This window comes from Haliaeetus leucocephalus, unplaced genomic scaffold (assembly GCF_000737465.1).
Source record: "Haliaeetus leucocephalus isolate CR32 unplaced genomic scaffold, Haliaeetus_leucocephalus-4.0 Scaffold1007, whole genome shotgun sequence".
NCBI lineage: Eukaryota > Metazoa > Chordata > Aves > Accipitriformes > Accipitridae > Haliaeetus > Haliaeetus leucocephalus.
The window spans coordinates 2772366-2796377 of record NW_010973443.1 but is presented as its reverse complement, the minus strand read 5'-3'; the positions used below and the strand labels follow the sequence as shown (position 1 = coordinate 2796377).

At 38.8% G+C, this 24012-nt stretch overlaps 1 protein-coding gene across 1 annotated transcript in view; it reads right to left on the bottom strand.

The window, feature by feature from the left end:
• Positions 1-7080: 7080 nt before the first annotated feature.
• LOC104842490 (chromosome unknown open reading frame, human C18orf42) overlaps positions 7081-24012 on the bottom strand; it is a 21193-nt gene continuing 4261 nt past the window's right edge. The window contains exon 3 of the mRNA XM_010584839.1: positions 7081-8454. Coding sequence (XP_010583141.1) covers positions 8264-8454 — 191 coding nt within the window. The 3' untranslated portion in view covers positions 7081-8263. The remainder of the gene's footprint in view (positions 8455-24012) is intronic.

Below are 24012 nucleotides of genomic sequence, written 5' to 3'. Positions count from 1 at the left end.
GCAAAAAAAAACACAAACATAGGCGGGGTGGGGTGGGTGGGGGGGGGGGGGGGGGGGGGCGGGGCAGAGAAGCCTTCTAGCCTGCAGCAGGCAAAATAGATGTTAACCTAGTTCTTATCAGGGCAGATGGAGTTATAAAATCTAAGAGTAAGGGATTTTTCAAGGAAGTAAGGAATTAGTGTATATATGATATACAGAATTTTTTGCAGCTTCAGAATCATAACATGGCAGTAGTTTCTACAGTTCTGCTTCTACACACAATGCAGGTACAGGGAAAACTGTTTAAAGAATGAAAGATGCAATAATGACAGGGGGTTTTACCTAAATCAAGGAAAAACTTGTTATGTCAGATATGCTGGAACACAAAGATTAAAACAGGGAGTACAGGACTGATCCAATTTTTTTTTCTCAAGCATTTTTTTCAGAGCAAGGAAAAAAGGTGACCCTGAGAGATAACAGTACAGGTTAATTGGAGTAAAAAAAAAGCAAGCAAAAAAAAACCCCCAACCAAACAGTGGAGGTTAACTTTATCTTGCAAACTTCAGTGTTTCCTTGCATTATAAGGAAGAGGAGAAAAGGCTGAAGGTACAAGTCAAATTACAGAAGCAGATGTGCCAATTTGGCCTTGAAGAAAATGGTTTTTTGAAGGTCAGGTACTCTGAAGAGCAGTCTTGAATTCCAAACTTGTATGCTGGAGTACTGTGTTTGCTTTCCTGCCTGGCAGTGAACATGGAGCACCCAAGGGCTTCTTTCCTTCTTTTTTTTTTTTTTTTTTTTTTTATTAAAAAAAACCAAACAAAACACCAACACAACCCCACACAAGGAAGGACTTGTTTAACCGCTCCACCTGGTGGAGGAATATTCCTGGTCAGGTAGAAGCCCAGTGCCTTCTGCAAAGTTTTATTCCTTGGAGCCCGGCTTGAGACATGTTTCTTTCTCACCCATCCAGCTCCTCTGAGCACAGTGGTGAGCAAGTTGTCGCCTGACTCAGGTGCTGATCTTTGAAGCCAGCTTTAGCAAACAGAAGGAAGAGTTTGTGTACCTTCTGAGCTGAAACAGCTCTTGACTTGGTGGCATCTCCGTGTCTCAAGTGCCAAGGAAATAGAGAAATTTGCAGCCTTGTGTTCTTTCACCCAGTTACCAGAGGGAAGCATGGCATAGGGCCTATTTCTTTAAACTTGAGGATGATGCAAGGACATACTGGATCCTTGCACCTCTGGTATGTCAGATATCTCTGTTTTGTGGATCTCTTTATTTGACTGCTGTCTGGAAGTGAATACAGGAAAATAAAGAAACATATGAGGTCAACAGAAGAGCCACAAAAGCAGGACCATTTTCCCAAAACAGTGCAGCTTCTGTTGCTCCCTGCAGGTTTCAGTGATCTAAACAGAAGAGGACAAGACTTCCTGTTCCTGCCTATAGATTTGGGAAGTCTAATGCTCAGTAAAACAAAGTGGCTGTATAAAAGTATCTATAACTCTGGGAAGTATGATGGGAGGAATTACAAGATCTGACAACGTGTTTTACTTGTTGCTGGACTGCACAGATAGAAACTTCTTCAATTAGTGGAGTACTAAGCAAATTATTAGATCCTCACCACTGTAGATACTCAAATCTGAAAGTCTGCTCTTCTACTATATTGGGTAAAAAAACAAACCAGGGGTGCAGTCTATGCAAAATCTGAAGTCAGCTGGACCTAGTAAACTGTCACAAGTCAGGGCAAACTGTGTCCCAGGAACAGTTTTTGCCTTGGAAGGAAATATTGAAGATCACTGCTTTATGGGTAATCCCTCAGCAAGAGAGGGCAAGACAACACTGGCTAACACAGTTGTCTTCCTTGGAAATAAACACATACGGTGAGCTGTGGGAAAGGGTGAATATCCCATCAGTGAGGCAAAGAAAATTTATTATATTCACTCTCCCTGTTCTGGAAGCAGATGGCTTTTGTAGTTCATCTTGTAGCTGAGGATTTTCAGAATGAGCTGTCTCATGTGAAAGAAATCAGGGGAAACAGCGTTAGTAGGAGGTATGTTTACAGGTACATCTAGTATAGCAACTGGAGACAGGGGCTTAACCTTCTGGGATGCATGTGCACACATGAATGCACGTGTGCAAATAATAGCAGCTATTCACTCCGTAGGGCAGGAGCAAATGGGTCACCCTGCCAAAGGACACAATTCAAAGTCTTCCATAGACGCAAGGAGGTAGTATTTAAGTCTTCAGAACAATACTGTAGTGCTCATTTTCCACCTCATCATGAAGCAAGGAATTACAGTCTTCACTAGCTGGTGTTTCTAAATGGGTTTCAGCTCTGAAAGCACACATGGAACATTTTCCTTAAAGTTACCAGGAGTGTCTTACTCTAATGTTTTAGAATCATCTTAGATGAGTTCAGTTTCCAGCTTGCATGAGAGTTAATTTTCTCTCTTTCTGTACAAGTTTTACACCAAGCTACTGTCACAACGCATGTGAATGATTCATGATGATCTGTCCCATGTGGTCTCCTGCTATAGGCAACTGAAGGAGAAAAAACAAACAAACAAACCAAAAAAACCCCAAAACACGCACAACACCACAACAAGGACAAAAAAACCCCACACTTCCTTTTCTTTAGAACATTATTTATTGTTGCTACTCACCTTTAGTGAAAGAAAAGACAAAAGCCACACCACAATGGAATATATAATTCCACAGGTGTCCTAATCAAACCAAAACTAAACATGAGCTATTGTTGTTTTAGTGTTAAAACTAGCAAGCTCATATTGCAAATCCAAGTAGCAAATCACTGGAGGAAAAGTTATTAAAAAAGAAAAGCTGCTTATGTTAATTCAACAAAGAAAATCTGCCTGGCAGACAAGAAGAGCTTAGAAGCAAATGCATTTAAAATATGTATCTATTTCTTGGTGTTCCCCAGAGCACTCAAATACAGCTAGTATGCATGCTTATCCATTCGGTCTTAAGGATTAAAGAAATTATCGGTCATGTTGACTAAATCCAGGGAAGACACAGTGGTCTTTAAAAACAAAAACCCATGCACATCCACCAAGTTTTATGGATGAAGCTCCAGAATTAGAGAAAAGAGACCTTACTTCTGCCCTCTTTGAAAGGCAGGTGTGGTGGGTTGACCCTGGCTGGACACCAGGTGCCCACCAAAGCTGTTCTATCACTCCCCCCCCTTTCTCAGCTGGACAGGGGACAGAAAATATAACAAAGGGCTCATGGGTCAAGATAAGGACAGGAGAGATCACTCACCAATTACCATCATGGGCAAAACAGACTCAACTTGGGGAAAATTAACTCAATTTATTACCAATCAATCAGAGTAGGGTAACAAGAAATAACCCCAAATCTCAAAACACCTTCCCTCCACCCCTCCCTTCTTCCCAGGCACAACTTCACTCCCATATTCTCTACCTACCCACCCGCAGCGGCGCAGGGGGATGGGGATGGGGTTTACAGTCAGTTCATCACACCTTATCTCCGCTGCTTCATCCTCCTCAGGGGCAGGACTCCTCACACTCTTCCCCTGCTCCGGCGCGGGGTCCCTCCCATAGGAGACAGTTCTCCACGAACTTCTCCAATGTGGGTCCTTCCCAAGGGCTGCAGCTCTTCACGAACTGCTCCAGGGTGGGTCCCTTCCATGGGCTGCAGTCCTTCAGGCACAGAATGCTCTGGTGTGGGTCCCCCGCAGGGTCACAAATCCTGCCAGAAAACCTGCTCCAGCGTGGGCTCCTCTCTCCATGGGACCACAGGTCCTGCCAGAAGCCTGCTTCCTGCAGGGTCACAGCCTCCTTTGGGCATCCGCCTGCTCCAGCGTGGGGTCCTCCCTGGGCTGCAGGTGGATATCTGCTCCACTGTGGACCTCCATGGGCTGCAGTGGACAGCCTGCCTCACCATGATCTTCCCCACAGGCTGCAGGGGAATCTCTGCTCCAGCGCCTGGAGCACCTCCTCCCCCTCCTTCTTCACTGACCTTGGTGTCTGCAGGGTTGTTTCTCTTACATGCTCTCACTCCTCTCTCTGGCTGCTGTTTCTGTGCCCACTGCAACTTTTTTTCCTTCTTAAATATGTTATCAGAGGCGCTACTACTATCGCTGATGGGCTCGGGCTCGGCCTCGGCCAGCAGCAGGTCTGTCTTGGAGCTGGCTGGCATTTGCTCTGTCAGACGCAGGGGAAGCTTCCAGCAGCTTCTTACTGAAGCCACCCCTGTAACCCCTGCTACGAAAACCTTGGCACACAAACCCAATACAGCAGGATACAGCAAAAATTAAAAGCCCATTGGGCCTCAGAAGAACCCCTTTGTTCTGGAAAACCCAAAATAGGGAAAAAGGTTCAGCCAAAGCTTATCATGAGGCACCAAAAGCCAATGATGAGAAAACCCATCCATTAGAAACCAGGCTCTATCTGTATTGCTGCTCACTCTCTACTGAGTGTCAGGTGAAGAAGACATAACCAACATCTCAGGTTTTCCCCCTCACTCCCACAAATTCTTTTAACAAGTTTATCTCTGTGTTGCAGGAACTTGTTAAGAGAAAGTAGGCTGTGCCAATATTCAGGTTTTCATTAATTTAATTTCTTCTCAGACCTGAGTGGGTAACCAAGAGACTTAGAGTGAATCCCACATCCTTTCAAGAATTTATTTTACTTCTTCTTATCTTTTCTCCTAATTTAGATCAAACTTTTTAGAAAAGCCTTCAGTAATGACACATTAACCCCTGTATTTGACATTAGCACACATTTAAGGAACAACTGCAGCATATTTCATGGTAGTCATATTGAGAATAGTTACATAGCTATTTTTATATACTTACCATTGTAGACATACTACATTGAGACACTTAAAAAAGACACCAAAAAAAAATCAGACACAACATGAGTAGACACTGTAAGACTTTTAGGTGTGTTGTTTGCTATTGAATAAATATTCAAGGATTTCCAACTCTTAACTATAATATTATCACAGAATGCTTTTATTTTTTCTGAAATGATAAAATTAAGATAGCTGTTTCCAAGTCACAGGTTGTTTTTTTATTTTAAAGCAGGGATTTCCAATGTAACCGCACAGAACCAAAAACTTTATGAATAGTGGTATTTAGTAATCTCTTACAACATCCTGCTGTGACTACGTAAATTTCCATTTAGGTGTTGCTGCTTGATTACCTTACAAAGAATAGCACAACTATGGTAGCAAAATTGTGATAATCGACCTGAATGAAAACATAGCAAGCACAGTGCAGGATAGTCACAGACACCTGATTCTTCTTCATGAAAGGGGTTGTGATAAATGCACTTTCACAGTTGTGCATCCTTCTACTTACCACTGATAAGTGCTAAAAGGTGGTGAGTTTGTTTTAAATACATATAGATACCATTTTGATTGTCTTGTACTTTTAAGATATGAATTATTGTGCTGAATAATGCATTCATTACTACAAGCCTCATGAGCACATTGCTTATTTCATAAGATTGTCTAGTGAATCTGAGAATTGCTTCCCTTCTTTGATGAGAGAAACCAGAGACATGTAAGGTATTAAGAATTTCTTTAAGAGTTTTTTTTTATTTGTAATCAGACCTGCATCACACCTGTAATAACTTCTACAGTCTGTATTTTCTCCAGAAAATATAATCTGTCAGTGAAGATACCAAAAATACCTGCTTTCACCATGTAGTAAGCATATAACAAGCCAAGGGTAAAGTTTTCTTTTGTGCATTTCTCTCACATGCGGTACAGATCTCAACTGCACGTTCTGGATGCAAGTGGTGTGCAGAACATCCTTTGTCAATAGGAGATACTAAATGCATGCCTTAATTTAAGTATATATACTATAGATAGGAGATGCATTATTTGCCTCTCAGGGAAAACTACACTATTTAAGCTACAGTATTTGTTTTTCCTCAATAGGAGACAATAGAAAACTTCCTCAAGGCTCTGTTAGGCTTCCTACCATTTTTATCTTTCCAGGATACTAGACTTCTGACAGCACTGCAAATGATGGGCATGATTTAATGGTTGAATAATAGTGTGTCTAAAAGGGCTAGGACAGTAAAGGGATATTGTAGAAGAGCATAGTGGGAGGAGGAGGGGAATAGGCTCATATGAAGCAGTGGCAAAAACCTGGATTCACTGGCTTTTGAAATTCCTCTGTTTCTAACATGATGACTTAAAAAAAATTGGACATGCAAACAAGTTTCCAAACTACATTAAGATTATTAAAATAATCACCATGAACATAAAAAGAGACATATTGCTAATTTCTGGGGGCAAAAAGCATTAAAAAAACCCAGAATAATCCCAAAGAAATGGGGATTTTGCTCTTCTATAGCTCTCCTTCCTACAGCACTGTAGGTGAGTCTGTGGCAAACACCATTTTGCACCAGAGTCTCTTCAACAGGCTTGCTCTCTCTCATCCACTAGACTTGCCTAACCACCAGCCTCAGAATTGAACCTTTACTCATGATCAGTTTTCTAAGGCTCTCAGAAAGCACAGTTACAAAGAGTGCTTAGAAAATAACTACCTCCCAACCAAAGATCAACTGATGAAAAAGCTAATGGTAAAAAAATTGCTATTATGACAAACACACATGTGCCTCAAAACCCAACTACTTCTACCTTTCAAAGTTTGCTTGGCTAGAAAAATTCACCCAGTGTCTATAGAAGTGAACCAACTGTGTACTTGAAATCCAAGTCAATTTTCATTATTAGAGGATTTAGAACAACTTTAATCATGTCAAATTCTTCCTTGCATTTTTAAGTGAAAGAAAATTGAGCTAAATCATTATCTGGTATGAGTCAGTGCTGTTAAATTAAAAAAAAAAAATGGAACCAAGCAGATTTCAAAGGCTTAATATTACAGTACATGGCTATTCATGACTAAGCCTCTGGCCATGAGAAAGAATCCTGAAATTGTTTAACACAAGCAGTAGGACACAGTAAGTAATAGCCAATTACTTAAAATAAAGTCTCTTTAAGAATCATCTAACTGAGTAGAAAAGCAATGACAAAAGTTTGTCTCCTTCTTTGCAGATCCTGTGCATCTGCTTCTCTATATTTCTAGGTATATTACTACAAGAATTCAGTTGAAGCAGAGCTACAAGCCATTTCTAGAATTAAATATACTGTTATTCATTTCAGATGTGTAATAGTGCAATCATCATTACAGTAAGGGAGCATAAAAGTGAAAGCTACATTTAGTTAATTTGTATTTTCAGCAACATCATGGATTTTTTCAGCTTTATAGAGCAGTTAAAAGATAAGTTCTGTATTACCAGCTTAAAGCAGTGCTATTTGAGGTGAATCTATGTAACAATTGCAAATATCTAAAATCACTTTATACCCAGCAGGTGAGAAATATCTATGATGACAGAATTCAGACACAGTATATTTCCATCCTTCAGGATATTAATAAATTCAAAACCTTTTTTAAAAGCCACTCAAGTCTTCACTTTCTGTAAATCAAGGCCCAGCAAAGTTGCAAAACTGAAGGAAAAGCTGGCAAACTCTATATCAGCACATCAGTTTCTCTTCTTTCAATATTAAGAAAATTAAAAAGAATAGTTGAGGCACAAGTGATTTTTATGCAGAAGTATAGAAGTATTTCAAATAAGTAGACTAAAACTTCAGTACTTCTTTTAACTTCTTTAAAAAAAAGACATAGATCATAGGTCTATGATCAGAGTCATAGATCACAGTCACTGCAGTCTTACTGGATTGCTTTTTTTTTTTTCCCAAGATGAAAAAAGAAATTGGTTCACAGAACTTACCAAATCCACTTTATACTGCTACTTCACATAGTCCATGTTTAATCAAAGCAAAGTACAAACACGTGCTTCAAGGCAGCCTGAAAGCATTCTGCTACACTCAACAGTAAACTATTTCTTCAGTGAAGACAGCTTCAGTGAACCCCGTAACTTAAAGAAGAGTCCATCCAGCTGAACTGACATAAACATTGCACGCAGAACTTACATGAAAGTGCACTGGCAGCAAGCTTTTGAGAAAGTCCATACCATAAGAGCTTGTGCTTGAAACTACTTTTATAGCTATGGTTATTGTTTCTGTTAAGAGGCACTGCATAAATATGGAGTTAGTAATCTAATGCACTTAATATTTCTCAGCTGAGGACTATTGCAGCTTTACCCTATGTCTAGGTGTGATTATACTTTGGTTTGCTTTACAACAGTAACATTGCACTAGCAATACAGCTGATACTAAAGAGAAGGCTGAAAACACTGCAGACTGGAGGATTGAAAAAAACCAATCCACTCCTTTACTTCTTTTCATGCTTCTTCGTTAATTTTCCTCTTTCTAGTTGGAGGCTTGTACTGCTGTTTGTTCGTTTCTCCTTTTGCTGGCTCTCCTGTGAAACTTGCTGCACTGCTCGGAGGATAGCAGTCTGCACAATCTGCTTGCTGGCATTCTGCAGCTTAACTTCATCTTGCTCCGTCCCTGGCTTCTCACCTGCCAGAACCAAACGACAAAGAAAGGGAACTAAGCATCTGTGAACACCTGAAGGATAGAAAAAAAGGAGGAAAAAAAAAAACCCCAGAGTGCTTAGGAACAGCTTATTGCATAAGAAACCTGCTAATACAGAAGATGATGAAGTAGGGTGGAAAGTGCCTCTGTGTGCTCAGCGCTACAGGACTGAATGAAGGGGGAGACTTTGGACAGCTGTGGCTTCACAGCTGAAACAAGCACAGCTGCATTTTGCAGCAAGACAGGGAAGGAGTGTTTTCCATCCAGTTGTGAATCGCATCCTTTTTGACTTCAGGTGCGCTTCTGGATGGGGAACTGGACTTCATTTTGCAAGCCTGACATGTTCTCCCTCACCACCATACAGAGAAAAAACCGTTTCATTAACATTTCTATTTACTTTTACTTCAGATTAAAAGCCCTCATCCATCAAATTCCAATTTGACTTCAAGGTACAAAATTTTGTTAAATGTCAGTTTATTAATCCTTAGCTACATTTGCAAAAATATTTGCAAAAGCATTACAAAATGCTCAGTTTGCTATAGGTAAAATAGAAAAAAAACCCCTGAATCCCAACATTCTCTATAGCAACCTGACAAATATGTATTTCTTATGTCATACTTCCTTGTTTTGCCAAAGTGCTAAAATCTGGAGAAGAACAAAGTAATGTGAATACTGACATTTGATAATGAAGAATAGTTTAAGAGGTTTCTCTTTGGAAGTAATTCCTAACACAAATGACAATTTGGCAGGACTATAAAGCATGCTGTGTAATGTTCAAAGTTGATCTTGATATAAAAAAAAGTAATTCTGAATTAAGGTGGTGTAAGGTGATGTATTGGCATTTAGGAAAATGTAGTCATGGTTGCTAATTGAAATGCTTAGGCTAGGGGCTTATTTACATCACTAGATTTGATTTGAAAGATTTTTAAGATAATCATAGTTCTTTCTCAATTGGCTGCTGTGCTCAAGTATTTCATTAAACAGGATTTGTATTTTGCTATCTGTTTTAAAGCCATGTATTAAGAATTATGTCCTGAGAGAAATAAAACAGAGGTCAGCTGCTTTTATAGACATCCACATGTAGAATTGTGAGAAATTCCCAAAGTTCTTTAAGAATTTTTTGCAAGGAAATTTAAGATAGAGACAAAAAGTAGAATCACTTGTTTACCTTAAAGAAGACACTACTAAGATCTGATAAACTTGAGGGAAGGGACAAGGTCCTGCACCTGGGTCAAAGCAATCCCCAATGTCAATGCAGACTGGGTGGTGAATGTATTGACAGCAGCTTTGTGAAGAAGGACTTGGGGATACTGGTAGATGAAAAACTGGGTATGAGCTGGCAATGTGTGCTTGCAGCCCAGAAAACCAACAGTATCCTGGGCTGCTTCAAAAGAAGTGTGACCAGCAGGTCAAGGGAGGCGATTCTCCCCTCTACTCTGCTCTGGTGAGACCCCACCTGGAGTGCTGCATCCAGCTCTGGGGTCCTCAGCACAGGGAAGACATGGGCCTGTTGGAGCGGGTCCAGAGGAGGGCCACAAAAATGATCAGAGGGATGGAACACCTCTCCTATGAGGACAGGCTGAGAGCGTTGGGGTTGTTCAGCCCAGAGAAGAGAAGGCTCCAGGGAGACCTTACTGCAGCCTTTCAATATATAAAAGGGGCTTATAAAAAAGATGGAGAGAGACTTTTTACCAGGGCCTGTAGCAACAGGACAAGGCGCAACGGTTTTAAACTGAAAGAGGGTACATTTAGATTGGACATAAGGACGAAATTTTTTTTATGATGAGGGTGGTGAGACACTCGAGCAGGTTGCCCAGAGAAGTGGATGCCCCGTCATTGGAAGTGTTCAAGGTCAGGCTGGATGGGGTTTTGAGCAACCTGGTCTAGTGAAAGATGTCCATGCTCACGGCAGGAGGGTTGGACTAGATGATCTTTAAAGGTCCCTTCTGACCCAAACCATTCTGTGGTTCTGTGATTCCATGATCTGTGAGCCCAAAACAACCAACAGCAAAATGATCAAAGCTTACTCTATGAGAAAGAAATAATTCATTATTTCCCATGTTTATTTGAAAGGACTTCAGAAAACATACTTACTTCTATCATGTTCATATTATACATGTTCTGGCTAAAAGTAAAATAATAAATGTGGTTTAATTCTACTGAAATTGAATAATTTTTTAAAAAACCTGCAACTGTACTGAGATGACAAAGTTTGTCTACAATGAAGAGGTTAAAACCATGAAAACTTAGAAAACATGCTTTAAGCTGGAAAAGCTGACTGAATGGAATCACTTGAATTCTTGGCACAGTCAGCTTCCCTGATTCAGGTTGCTCCACACCTCAGCACTTGAAACAGTCGGGGTTTTTGATAAAATTCAATGTTAATTAACAGTAAAATACAGATATTTCTTTATTACTCAAATATGAACTTACTTTGTATTACACAATGAATTAGTCTTCTTGCTGGGCTGAGAAAGATCAGCCAACTCAGCTAATATTCAGAAAATAATATATTAACAAAAGCATGAATAAACATGAAATCGTAAATACAAATGAGTATGCTGGACTGGACTCTGAGGTTACATGAAATGTGAAAAATTTGCCAACCCCTATAGCCATAAAAAAACCCAGAATTTATTGTTAAAACCATACTGACATTAAGCACATTGTTGTTGAAAATTACTCAGTTTTCTTTCCTTAGGAATGCTTTATTATTTATGTGGTTCTTGCCACTTAATCTACAAAATCTGTACTTTAAATATTTTTACATTGGGAATGCCATCCACAGTAACACCCAGCTGAAAAAAGCAGTTTTCCAGTGAATTTCTACCTGAGTTTTTCAGTTGTTTATCTTGGAGCAAAGCCTGCCTGAAAGCACCACTCAGATAAGTGAGACCTAGATTATGTCTGCCCAGCTCTAACTCATTAGGTGATTATTCTATTTGCTGGGAAAACAAACCAAGAACAGAGAACCCCAAACCTCTGGCCTACTTCTGCCCTGCCTGATGGTTTAGGTATGCACAGAAAGGAAATAAGGCAGCTCAAACTCTTAAGAATTTTACATTTGTGTAACACAGGGTGATAGTAACCCAGGTAACAACAGCTAACTGGCTTTGGAAACAGACGGAGTCAAAGCTGTTGGCCTGGGGTGATGTGAACAATGAGAACATTGGCAGCTTATGCTGACCATCTAAATTAGAAGCAAGAGTGAAAATAATAGCCCTTTTTGAGGGGGATATCTGACACTATGTAGAGGTCTGAGCCTGTGCTGGGACAGTTACACATAGTAGCTGGGCTGCCAGCCAGGATCCAGACATGTCAAGCAGTCAGACGTGAGCGTCCAGCTCCCCTGGGTGTCTGGTGTCCATCACAGCTGCCCCATCTGGACATGATCCTGGGCAAATGGTTCTAGGTGACCCTGCCTGAGCAGGAGTTGGACAAGATGACCTTCAGAGGTCCCTTCCAACCTCGAGCCTTCTGCCTTCTTGTGATTCTAGCTGGTGAGGCTGCCATAAAACCCAACTTTTCCACTTCCTGAAGGAGTAAACAGCAGTCTCTGGAAAAGCATTCCCACTCCATCCTCTTCTTCCAATTATTCATTTCAAGGAAAGCAGTTAGCACAAAGCTGTTTTCTGAGAAGCTCATTTATTGATATGCTGGACCTAGTCTGAGCAAGAGAGAGATTGACCAAGGAAAGCAGAGATGATTCATGCAAGGATACCAAAGGGGCTGAGCTGGAACATATCTATCAAACTGCTCCACCTTGCTGAAATACAGACTGCTGTGGATATAAACAAAGGCAGAAATTTGAGTGCCTATAGAATTAATCAGGCATTTTAAGAACTGCATCTTTTCAATTTGGTAAAACAGAGACATTGCTCTTGTTGTCTAAGTATTCAGTGTTTAGCTAATCAAAATAAGAGTTACTAGGGTGATAAGATAAAAATTAATTGTATCTATGATTTTTTTAAGATTTGAAGAATAACTAGTTTAATTAAAATTCCATGACAAAAGGTCACTTGAAGTAATTGCTGGGAAAAACTTGCAGGATAGCAGAAACAGCATTCTGCCTACTAGTTATCCTTGTCTAATGACTACTTTTTTCTCTTGATGTCAGAATATCTTTTCTACTTATTCTCTCCTGCTTACCTGACTTATACAGGAACCCAGCACCCTAATTCTGTAAATAGAGAATTGAAAAATCCAGGTTAAGTGATGTTAAATCCAAGGCAGCAATTTTATCATTAAGACATAACAAATTCTCTTTAGCATCTTTTTATTACCTTATCTTTCACTTGGTAAGTTTTATGCCAACTAACATAGCAGATGAAAAGTAATTTGCAAACTCCAGCCTGGTTCTGCAATGTAAAGTATACTGTGAGAGATTTAAAAAACTTCAAAATCTTGGACTGACTTCAGGAGTCAGTCACATATTCCACTTTGATCTACAACTAGTGCCGTATATCAGTACCTCAAAATTCCTTTGGCTCGCTTGAAGATGTTCCCCATGAAGGAAAATAGGCTAGTAGTTTGGAAAAAGAATAAAAGCATTTGAGGTAGATTCCAAGTGTTCATTTCAATTACTAGAACTGATATTAGTTTAAGCCCAAGAACATCTTGTGTGGGAGACTTTACATTCTCTGTGATGTTTCCAGACTATGGAATATGCCTAGAAAAGTAAGTATACATGGAAAATTACAGCTACAGAGAAAGAGCATTTAGCACAGATTAAACCTTGAAGAACTTTGCTCTGGTTGTACATGGAGCGTTTCTCATTTACACACTTCACTTCCTTTCCAGCCTGCAATCAAAGTAGTCTCCTGCACTTTCGGTTCATATCCCTCATGCCTTTTCCCTTTCAGCTTGCTACAAGATAAATTTAATATGCCTTATAAACACTCCTACTAAGTAACACTCAACAACAGGTCATTTGTTTGAATCAGCAGTTAAGTTCTCTACTGTATCTTTTCATAGGATTGTTGGGAATACTATCATGAAGCTAAAATACCACAGGCATGACCTTGCTCTTGCAAAGATGTATGTCCATCCCAGATCCACTAATGCTGGCAATGAACTGTTGGAGAAGGAGACACCTTTCAGTGGGTGCAGAATCAGTGATTCAGAAGGAAACAGAAGCAACATTTCTCATGTGAAAAGAGAGCTGGGTCTAAATGGTGAATAAACTGTGGTAGGAAGGAACTTTGGGCTCTTGGAGAACATGGACTAGAAATAATTTATCCCATACTTTTTGAGAAGACATTAGTCATGCATGAGCATGCACGATCATGAACATACATCCAACCTCAGGAAACTTCTACTGTCCCTCAGTTATCCCTTTTGCTTCATCACCTATATGAGGTTACTGCTTTTCCCAGGAGAAAAATAATGCCTTTAACTTTAATTCACCTTTCCTCAAAGCATGTGACATTTATGCAGCTCATCATGTCTTCCTGCAGGTTAGGTCTCATTCTGTCTCAAGGCACAATACAACCACTGCATTTGAAGAGAACAGCTTAGCTTATATGACAGGTTCCATGAATCCCAAGGGCCATGCATCAAAGGTCAAACGTTTATGTTCTGCTTCACAGAAATAATAAATTAAGTTTAATTCCAGCAAATGAATACCACTAAAGTTGCTCATCTGGAAAAAAAGAAGTTTTTGTTTGTGTAAACAGCTTTGAGCTTAACAATATCTAAAACTAACAACAAAAATCACATTCTTCTAAGCAAACTTCTGAGCAATCTGGAACTCACTATTACCCAAAATGTATTCCCCTGTTAGCTACAATTTTAATTTATGCGAAATTTCTGAAGCTGAAAGAGCCAAGAAGCAAATATTCTTTCTTCATTTTTACATAAGATTATGCAGGTATATCCTTTAACCAGAAAATTTACTATTTGTTTATCAACATATTGCTTTGGATTGCACTAGTTAACCATTGTACTATTTTCTGCACCATTAGAATTAATTTTTTTCCTTTATTAGTAAGAATTAATAATAATCCAATGAAAATACTGCTCTCTGGTAAATCTATTTCAATTCTATTGAAAATTACTACTGTAATTTTTATAATCCAACTGACAGTACTAACAAGATTTTTAAATGGAATGGAAGTATAAGTAAGCAAGACTGCAATGGTAAGACTTCATCACAAGGTACAGTATGGATGCATGGGAGCTGTATTTATGGAAAAAAGTTGCAGGATATTACCTAAATTGTGTTTATAAACTGCAGACCTTTCAAAAAATTAAAGAACCTGGCATGTTTGTAATGACATAACATACATGTATATGTTGTAGTAATTAACAGTAACATTCTCTGCATCAATATTGATATTCTTCTACTAAAAGAAACAAAGTTCAGTTCTTTAACCTCCCATTGTCATTAGGCAGTGACATATCTCTCCAACCTGCCAGCCAAAGAATGGAAGTTACAGGTGAGCCTCTTCTGGCGAATACTTTTGTAACCTGTGAATTCAAATGGTTAAAAAATCTCCCTCTTTGATTTGCTTTATAGGTTGGTGCTACAATTTCAGCATTAGAAGCCTAATTTGAAGAAGAGATTAAAATATGAGGCTGCACAGCATCCATAATCAGGAAATGATGACAAGTCATGTTAATTACATCTAGAATGAATGAACACGGCAGTCAGCCAGGGCTGCAGGCTTTCCAACAAGTGCACAAATCCAACTTTATGCATGAGTGTCATTAAGCTATTTACAGCATTAGAGACCCGATTTGTCTTAATGTCAGTAATGATGCCAGTTCAGAGACCTCATGAAAAGGTCCTACAATGAAGGTGTAAATTTATCTTAAAAAAATTAAATAAGAAATGTATTAGAGTTAATTCTGTCCAGTACTGTTTCTCATGTTCCAAAACGGAGCCTTGTGAAGTCCTCACTGATAGCTGTCAAGTATCTGAGGGCAATACTCAGTTACCCTGATTCCTTGAGGAAGAAGGGAGGACACTGAATATATCAGAAATGCTAAAAGTACTTTCATGTAGGATTGTTGTATTTTTCCTATTCCCTAACCTGAAGTATGCAGGGGATTTTAACACTCACTTTCACTAGAAAAGTCATGGCTCAGTTCAGATATATTTTCTGCCCTAACCTCACTCCTTAACTCCTGCTGTGCAACCAGCACGGAAGAGGAGTCCTGTATCAGGACTACTTTGCTCTTCAAAACAAGTTTTAAGAATGAAGCTGGAACAACCCTGCTCTGAAGACAAATCCAGGAGGAATGGAAGGGTGAAGGAAAAGAGCAGAAATGCAGATAAACTGTCTCAAAGGACATAATAATATCACCACAGTAATACTTTATTGTATCTTTTTTTTATCCAGATGTTAGCTATATCTGAACTGAGTTTTTGAAAATTTTTTTCCCACTGAGTTTTGCTCTTTCTTAAGACAAAAGAGTATCTGGAAGTCTTTGGTTTGTGTGCTATATAAAAGTTATCTTTTTAAAGACTTCAGTGAGTTATTTCATACTATTTGAAATATGCCAGCCAAAATGAAGCGTCCAAACTTTTTTAGATTAAGAGGTTGTTGGGATCTACAGGTACATTATCTGTTCTTAAGCATTTTCTCAACATGTTTTAGTAAGATTTCTTGCCCTACTTTAATAAGATTAACTAAAAACAGATTATACATTTCATTTTATATATTTTCTAGGTATTTTCACATATAGCAATAAATTCATTCCTTAAGGACTATGTCTTTTCAGCTTTGAAGACTGGATGTAGTTCGAAGTAGTAGCCACTGAAAATTCTGCCACACCTGTAAGTGTGATACTCAGATTTTGGTCCCAGCAGGAAAATTTCTGGGTCTAATACTGTAAACTAACATTAATTTATGAGGGCTTTTAACTCCTAGGCTAGAATTCAGTGTATTAAAAATAAGATACTTCCTGAAGAGCATCTGGGACCAGCTGCTCCAAAGTTAATGAACAATTTAAATTCTCTTCACCTGTACAATTTTGCTATTTCTTTTAGGGAACACACTTCAAATACTGAAATAAGAAATCTCTCTGCATCAAATGCTATGCTTCTCCCATAGAGGGAGAGGTCCAATGGCACAGATACAGGTGACCCATACGTCATCTAATTCCCTCTGCCTTCTATTTTCTACTGTTTAGGTGCTCAGAGATTCCTAGTCAAAAAGAAAACATTAAGCACAGAAAGCTAAATAACATTTAGGCCTTCTGAATCTGTAGCAAAAAGGTCACTGGTGGACTTGCACGAATCCCCACCGAAATACCTAGCTTTGCTAGGTGTTAGAATACTTTTGGTATCCACCACTGTATAGCATAAGTGAACGGAAAGTTTTCAATGGAGGCATATTCCACTACTAAAGGTTTATTTTGCTAGCTGTTGTGTTTATATTTCTGCAATGCTTTGTGGTTTTTGGTATTGAAGAACTATGTACAAGTTAATTAAAATTTGCTATATCTGAACCTGATTTTTTTTTTTGAAGTGAAAAAAATAGGGAAGAGGTTATATAACCTGTCAAAAGCCAGCAAATCAGTGAAAATGTTCTGCTACATTTTAGATGTGTTTCAACTTATACCAGGTTATTCAGAGTCTCATTTCAGAAATTGTCTAGCCCTTATCTCTAAAAAAAAACCAAACCCCAAACCAAACCAAACAACCCAACCTAAATTTGCATACACACAAAACAGCATACAAGAACCTTCCTGCTTATTTTAGAATGTAAACAGAGTTTGAAAGCTGTACATAAGGCTATTAGTAATTGAGGCTGAGATTTTATATATATATGTATGTATGTATATACACAAGCTCACAAGAGAATCAGAGATTATATAAGTTTAAAGTGCACCTTGAAAGAGTTAAAAACCAGTTTTTTTTCATAGCTGTAATCTTGATGGAATCCCTGTTTGCAACAGGATGCCATGACATGCTGTTTTCCCCTCTTGAAGCTAATTCTCTAACTTCCCAGAGAAATATTTTCTGCTCTAAGAAAACTTACTTCAAGACAAAATGTAATGTCAATCTGCAAGTATTTAACAGAAGTAGTAATGGATATACACCCCCTCCATATTGACAAATGGTGAACGGATTCACTGATCAAAGTAAGAAAATACAGTGTCATTATATCAAATACGCATACTACAAAATGAAGCAAATATAGGTAATTCACAGGAGATTATATTTGCCTTACCATTAGAGAAATACCTGAGTAGAATATGGCTCAATTTACCTCTTCAGGCAGAAAATTTCAGACTTTCTTGAAGAAGGAAAACAGCATCTTCTGATAACATGACTACAGGCATTTGCAAGCTCAGATGATAGCAGCACAGAGCTCACCTGCCTTGACTTCCCTGGCAAGGCATTCTGAAGGAACCTGAAGCATTTTATGGCTATTCAGGTCACCTTTTCGTTTCTGCTAACATCAGTAAAGATTCTGCCCCAATTGCAATCCCTTAAAAAATAATAAATCTTGTTCCGTAAGAGCTTGCAAATTATTAGAGAAAGAACACATTACAAATGGGTAACCAGTAAGCAGATAATTTCAGAAAGCCTATAAAGAAATTATTAATACATTATTTGCAAAGAATTTTTGCTTAACTTAGTATTTGTAAACTTAGTATGACAGACTGTGTCCTTAATAAAATCCTTAAGAGACAACATTGAAGGTATAGGAATAAATCTACCTATTCACTGTATTTTACAGTAAGTGCATTTAATTTCCATTATCATGATAAAGCTTGCAAGGTTGAAATCCTATTATTTATGTCTATAACAAGTACAACAGAGCAATTCATCTAGAAGAATAATGATTTGGAGGGACATATCTTAGAGGTCAGTGTAACTCATTCCTTTTGTACATTCACTGTTTGACCTTCCTGCTCAATACATGGATCCCATACACAGTGCCAGTAAGGATGTTAATAATGACTCTATGCCATATTACAACCATCCCCCAACTATGAACAACTCCTTCAATATAGGCCACTACACAGCCACTGAGAAGACAGGATTCTTTTCACTGCTAACCTTATAATAATAAGGTTAATATATAATATAATAATATATAATATAATAATATTATAACCTTATAATCCTAATAGGATTCAGCCCAGTGATATGCAAGTGAAAGGTGCCAGCCTTACTTATTTAAGCCTTCAGTTCTGTTAATAATAATTTGAAAAAGTAAATTCTGTGCCAGTTTTTAACACTATGTTGAATCATACTTTAAAGAAATATTGCTCCTAGGACTGCTGACTACTTTTTAAGCTTGCTCATTTCATCACATTTCTGAATATCTATGAACTAACTTTTTCTTTCACCTCACTAGTGAGATCTGCTAGTGGAATTTCACAGCAGGGGAAAGATCAATGTGTTATTGGGGAGAGGTCAGCACAAGAAATAATTTTTCCTCAGCAAAAAAACCCCAAGAAATTTCCTTACCTCCAGGCAGCAAACACTTTGAGGTATTGTTGGGAGCTCTTAGCTGCAAGTACATTGTCAGATACTTTTGGGAGGCAACTGGCCTTCATACTCATACCAGCCATCACAAATTCTGGACAAGAAAACCATTATATCAGACTGCATGAGGTCTGCAAAGTAGCCTTGCCTGTAGCCTCCAAATTATGTCCATAACATGGTCTTTGTCAACATTAAGCTCATAAGAAAGAATCCTACATGTATATACTATTACAATATTACTATTATATTAGTGGGGGTGGGTGTTGGTAGCGCAGAACTTGGAGCATTAGCAGAATGTAGCACAGCAGTTAACAGGGACAAGGACTGTGCCCTGCCTTACTACAATGGTTCTCATGGGTGAAAGGCACTTCATAACTGAGAGTTTCGGAGTACCACACTGAGCACAAACACTGGAGATATCCCACAACAGATTATCTTCAGAAAAGTAAAGTTATTGGTAGTAATTTTTCCATTCATTAACAGGTGCCTCCATAGTGTCTTGGTCTGCATTACGGACAGGGTCCTCCACAGCACCTGTAACTGTATAATTGAAAAAAGAAAAAGGCTAACAAGAAATTTCATGTTTTCACATCCTGCAGCACAACAGGTTGTTGCTTTCCCAGCTTTTCCACTAGATGAGATCAAGACTATTCAGACAAGTAAGCACATCTGTTTCAGTGTGCAGCTGCTATGTCTTCAATTGCAGTTTAATGAGATTCCTAAAATGTTTGGTACAGGATGCGCTTCTGATATTCAGTGTCATTATGCAAGTCTGCTATGCTTCTAGCTTAAAAATTTTAAGAACAGCTGTACTGCTGAAAAGCTAGTTGAAAAGCTATTGCTATTGTAAGAAAAAGGTGCTGAGCAGTGAATATTCTGACTTCTCTAATGTATCTTTAAACATCTTTTTTTTTTTACATACAAATGTTGATACAAAAATGAGTTCTACCTCCTCCTCCTTCTTTTGGGATTGCAGGGTCATGAGTAAAGCCTGTGTGTTTCTAGTTATGGAGAAAATGTCAAGTAAGAAGGAATTCTTCAAATTACACTGAAAAACAACAAGATTCACCTGAAAGATGAAATCACACAAATCAAAGTAGATGCAAGCTTAAAGGATGGAAATGTTCAGACACTGAAACAAGCTGCCGATGTAGATGTTGCAATCTTTCTTGATGTATTCAGATCAAAACTGATTCCTTTCTAAAAGGTATTTAGCCAAAAATACAAATTCCTATTCAAGCAAACACAGCTCTGTACAGTACTGACTGGGTGAATCAATGATGGCCTGCAATGATGAGACTGTAATTTGGTAATTTTTACGGTCTTACCTTATAGAGTAAAATTCTCAAAATATACTAACATAATCACTGAAATGATACTTTAGCGACAGTTGCTTAGAAAAACCATTAGGCAGAGCTCAGATATCCTTAACAGCTTTCTAACTTTATTCCCAAGCTAGTTTTAAAAACGCAGGCCATCTTTGTGCTGTATCAGTACACACACATAAGGGCAAAAGTCTAAGACATGAGTGAGTGACTCACGTACAAAATAGCATCAGAAAAAAATCCTTGGAGCATGAAAACCACCTCTGTATCCTGCTTGTTGAGGCAAATCAGAAGTAAACAGTATTACTTTAAATTTTATTTTACCTTTCCACTTGAAAAAGTTTTAGGGCTGAAAATAAGCATGGAATATGCCCCAAGGTAATTTTTGGGAAAAGTAACTGAAAGCAATTTGCAAAGAAGTAGCACGATATTGATTAGCGACATTTTAAATTATTGTTAGATGTTACAGGTTCATTTAAAAACAAAAATAAGATTATTATTGACCAGATAGCTTGATATTGGAAGTAATTACTCCTTTGTGAACTGATGATGTGGTAACAGAAGAAAGCTTGCTGCATTCTATAGTTTTTGTTGATGCTTTAGAACAAATAAATGTTTTAATAACTCTTCATTACTTACCTTACAAGGACAGATATTTAATCTGTGGAATCATTTATAGTTATCAATCTTTTATAAGCTAATTTGGTAGTGGTATTTTTAAAATTCTGGAATGCACTATCTTCTGAAGTCTCCTAAGAAAATCTGCCAACTCAACAATGATGACTTCTCTTTGCTTTTTGACCTAATCCAAAACCTTGACATTTCATGCTTCTTTACTGTAGTCCCGTGCATATCTCCATCCTTACATGTGACAATCAGTAACACTTTTCTGTCTACTTCTCAGGCTGCCTAAAGCAGTTCAATTCAGGGTAAAGAAGCTAAATTTTGCAATGTGTACTTTGTCCGCATTTCCATTACATGGATCATCCCCTATTGTAAGGGTAGCACGTCATGTGGGAATCCTCCAGGTAAAATAAACTCCCAGACATCTCATAGAGTTTGCATGGCATTTCCTACACAACAACCTATCATCAGTCAACCAGCACGATAAAGTGCAATGAAGCCCCAGTCAGATTAAACCAAGTAAGGAAGAATGTACTTTTCTCAGTTCCTTTTTCCAGAACAGACTCAGAGTTAATTAAAACTGGGTATGAAGAAAGATCACATATGAATAGTGGCTTTTTGCATACCTGTAAATAGCAACCTACTGCCTAGAATAAGCCAGAAAGTCCAATTTTGAACATGAAATAGCGGCCTTTTTGTAACAATTTTGATCTATCTAGCTCACTAATATCCAGGCCTCTTTTGGGGGAGGGGGGTGGTGGGGGTGGTGTTCGTTTGTTTTGTAGGTTTTTTTGTGGGAGGTGTTGGGTTTGGGTTTTTTTTTTTAATATAGTAGCTTGTTCTAAGATTTAGGGAAAAGTGCTGAAGCTTAACAGGAAAGTATCTATTCAGTCAACAGTCAGCTGGCTTCACCTTTCAAAACATATGTTTAAACTTGGTAAGCTTCTTCTACTTAACAGTTTATAAACACAGCATGATAATTCATGCTTTGCAATAATGTATCCACTACCTTAAGGAAGAGAGCATCATCTTATTCACATACAAAATCTTACCTTTGCCTTCAGATAAACAAGTTCCATTATTTTTCCTGGAAGAGAGTTTCCTTTTTGTTGTTGTTTTCTTTCCTTTTCTTTTTTTCCACCTCTCTCCTGGAAGGATGTTTATCATTCTGAGCCTAACCATTTATAGTTAGACAAACCTTTTTCTTCCTCCCATCCCCCCCACACCCAACAAATAAATGAAACAGAAAATAAGGTCATTCATCACAGCGATATAAAATCAGAAAGTTGACTCAAGAAATGAAACACAAATTCTTAGTAAACTTATAGAATTCCTGTATCATATAGCCTGAAGTACTATGAAGGTGTTAAAGATGTACAAAACCCTGATATTTTAATTTTTTTTAAAGTATCCGGAGAAGAGACAATGCCAGGGCAGGGCTGATTTACAGTGAAGAAAAGCAATAAAATAATGCAATCTACTCAGGCTTGCTCTTTCTGAATACAAGAGATTGTCAAGCCCCTCTGATTGCTTTATCATCTCTTTTACAAATTCCCACTTACCCAATGTATATTATGACAACATTTACAAGGAAACCATGGGCTTTTCTTTGAATAAAAGCAGACTGAAGAAAAATGACTATACAAGACAAATTTATTTTTTTTTCTGTATGGATTAGAGTTGTGAAAAGAACAATTCATGTAGTTACTAATGAGATTTGGGGCTTGTTCATTGTCAGCCTTTGACGAAGATGAGCATGTTTTCATTATTTTAGAGGTAAACCCTTCCTGCAGTATTCCAGTCCCACGGTGCATTTCAAAAATGAGTACAGTTAATGGTAACAGACTGTCAGATAAAAGGAGTTCAGAAAAGAGCCACTAATACTGAAAGGTGTACTACAAAAAACAGTGGGTGGTTCTATTAAGAGAAATAACTTGGTCCCAATTTCAGAACATGATGTATGGGAAAGTATGAAATTAGACAGCAACTGGGCAGTTAGAGACAAAATGAACTTCTGATTGTTGAAAAAGGATATTAATTTCTCAGAAAATTAGACTTTGCTGAGTTGTTGAGTTAGTGAAGTCAACCCCAAGATCATTTTTTTAATGAAGGTATAAAGCTTTTGAATTCTTATCCCTTCACAGACTCGATATAGAATTTCAAAGGAAGACAAAACTTCTGTTAGCTTTGCAAAACAAAGGCATTAATAGTCACTCATTGTCACGTTGCAGCCTTTACTTTCCCTTTTCTATTTTTGCTGACAATTACACATCTTTAAAGAAGTTAATTTCAAGTCATTTCACTACAGAAGATATTATGCATGACTTACGTTTATATCCTGGAGCTACTGGGCCTCTCAACCCTTTCTGAGCAACAAACTGCCTATTTCCCAGCAGAATGTACAAAGTACAATGCACATGCTCTATACCTTCCCTTCTTCTCTGGTGTAGCACATATAGACTACACAGCAGAGATTCTGCATCTTTATAGAGTGAGGTCTTGCATTAGACATGAGCTCCTGCTGAAGTCCCCAATTTTGTTCCAGTAAAAACTGGACTGAACAAACTTTCTGTTCTCTTCCATTCAAATACTTGGGGCGGGGTGGGGGGTGGGGTGGGGTGGAAATTTGTAAAATATCTCCATGAGTTTCAGAGGGTGTCTCACTGGCAGCCACCGGTGTGAGTGCCAGGGTGGGGACTCGCTCTCCAGTTGCTGCAAGGCCACGTCCCCCTTCCTGACCCTTTTGCGCAGTCTGACAAGCACACTCCCCTGCACACTCGTATAGGAGGCTCCTGTCCGTGGTGGGCACCACAGGGGTGACCCTCCTAACCTCCAGCTCCGCAGCTAAACCCATCCTAAGCTAAGCCGTCCTCTTTGAAACCGCCTGTCCCTGCTGGGCGGCAGCTCTGATTCAGCCGTTACCCCCTCCCCCGCAGCCCCCCGGAGCAGCTCTCCGGCACGGTCGGGGCCTTCCCGCTGGGCTCCACCGGCTGGGCGCGGGAAGCGGCTGCCCTTACCTGGAGCGAACACCATGGTGCTGCCCGGCCCCGCACGGCTCGGCCCCTCGGACACCGCCCGGCCCCGCACGGCTCGGCCCCTCGGACACCGCCCGGCCCCGCACGGCTCGGCACCTCGGACAGCTCCTGG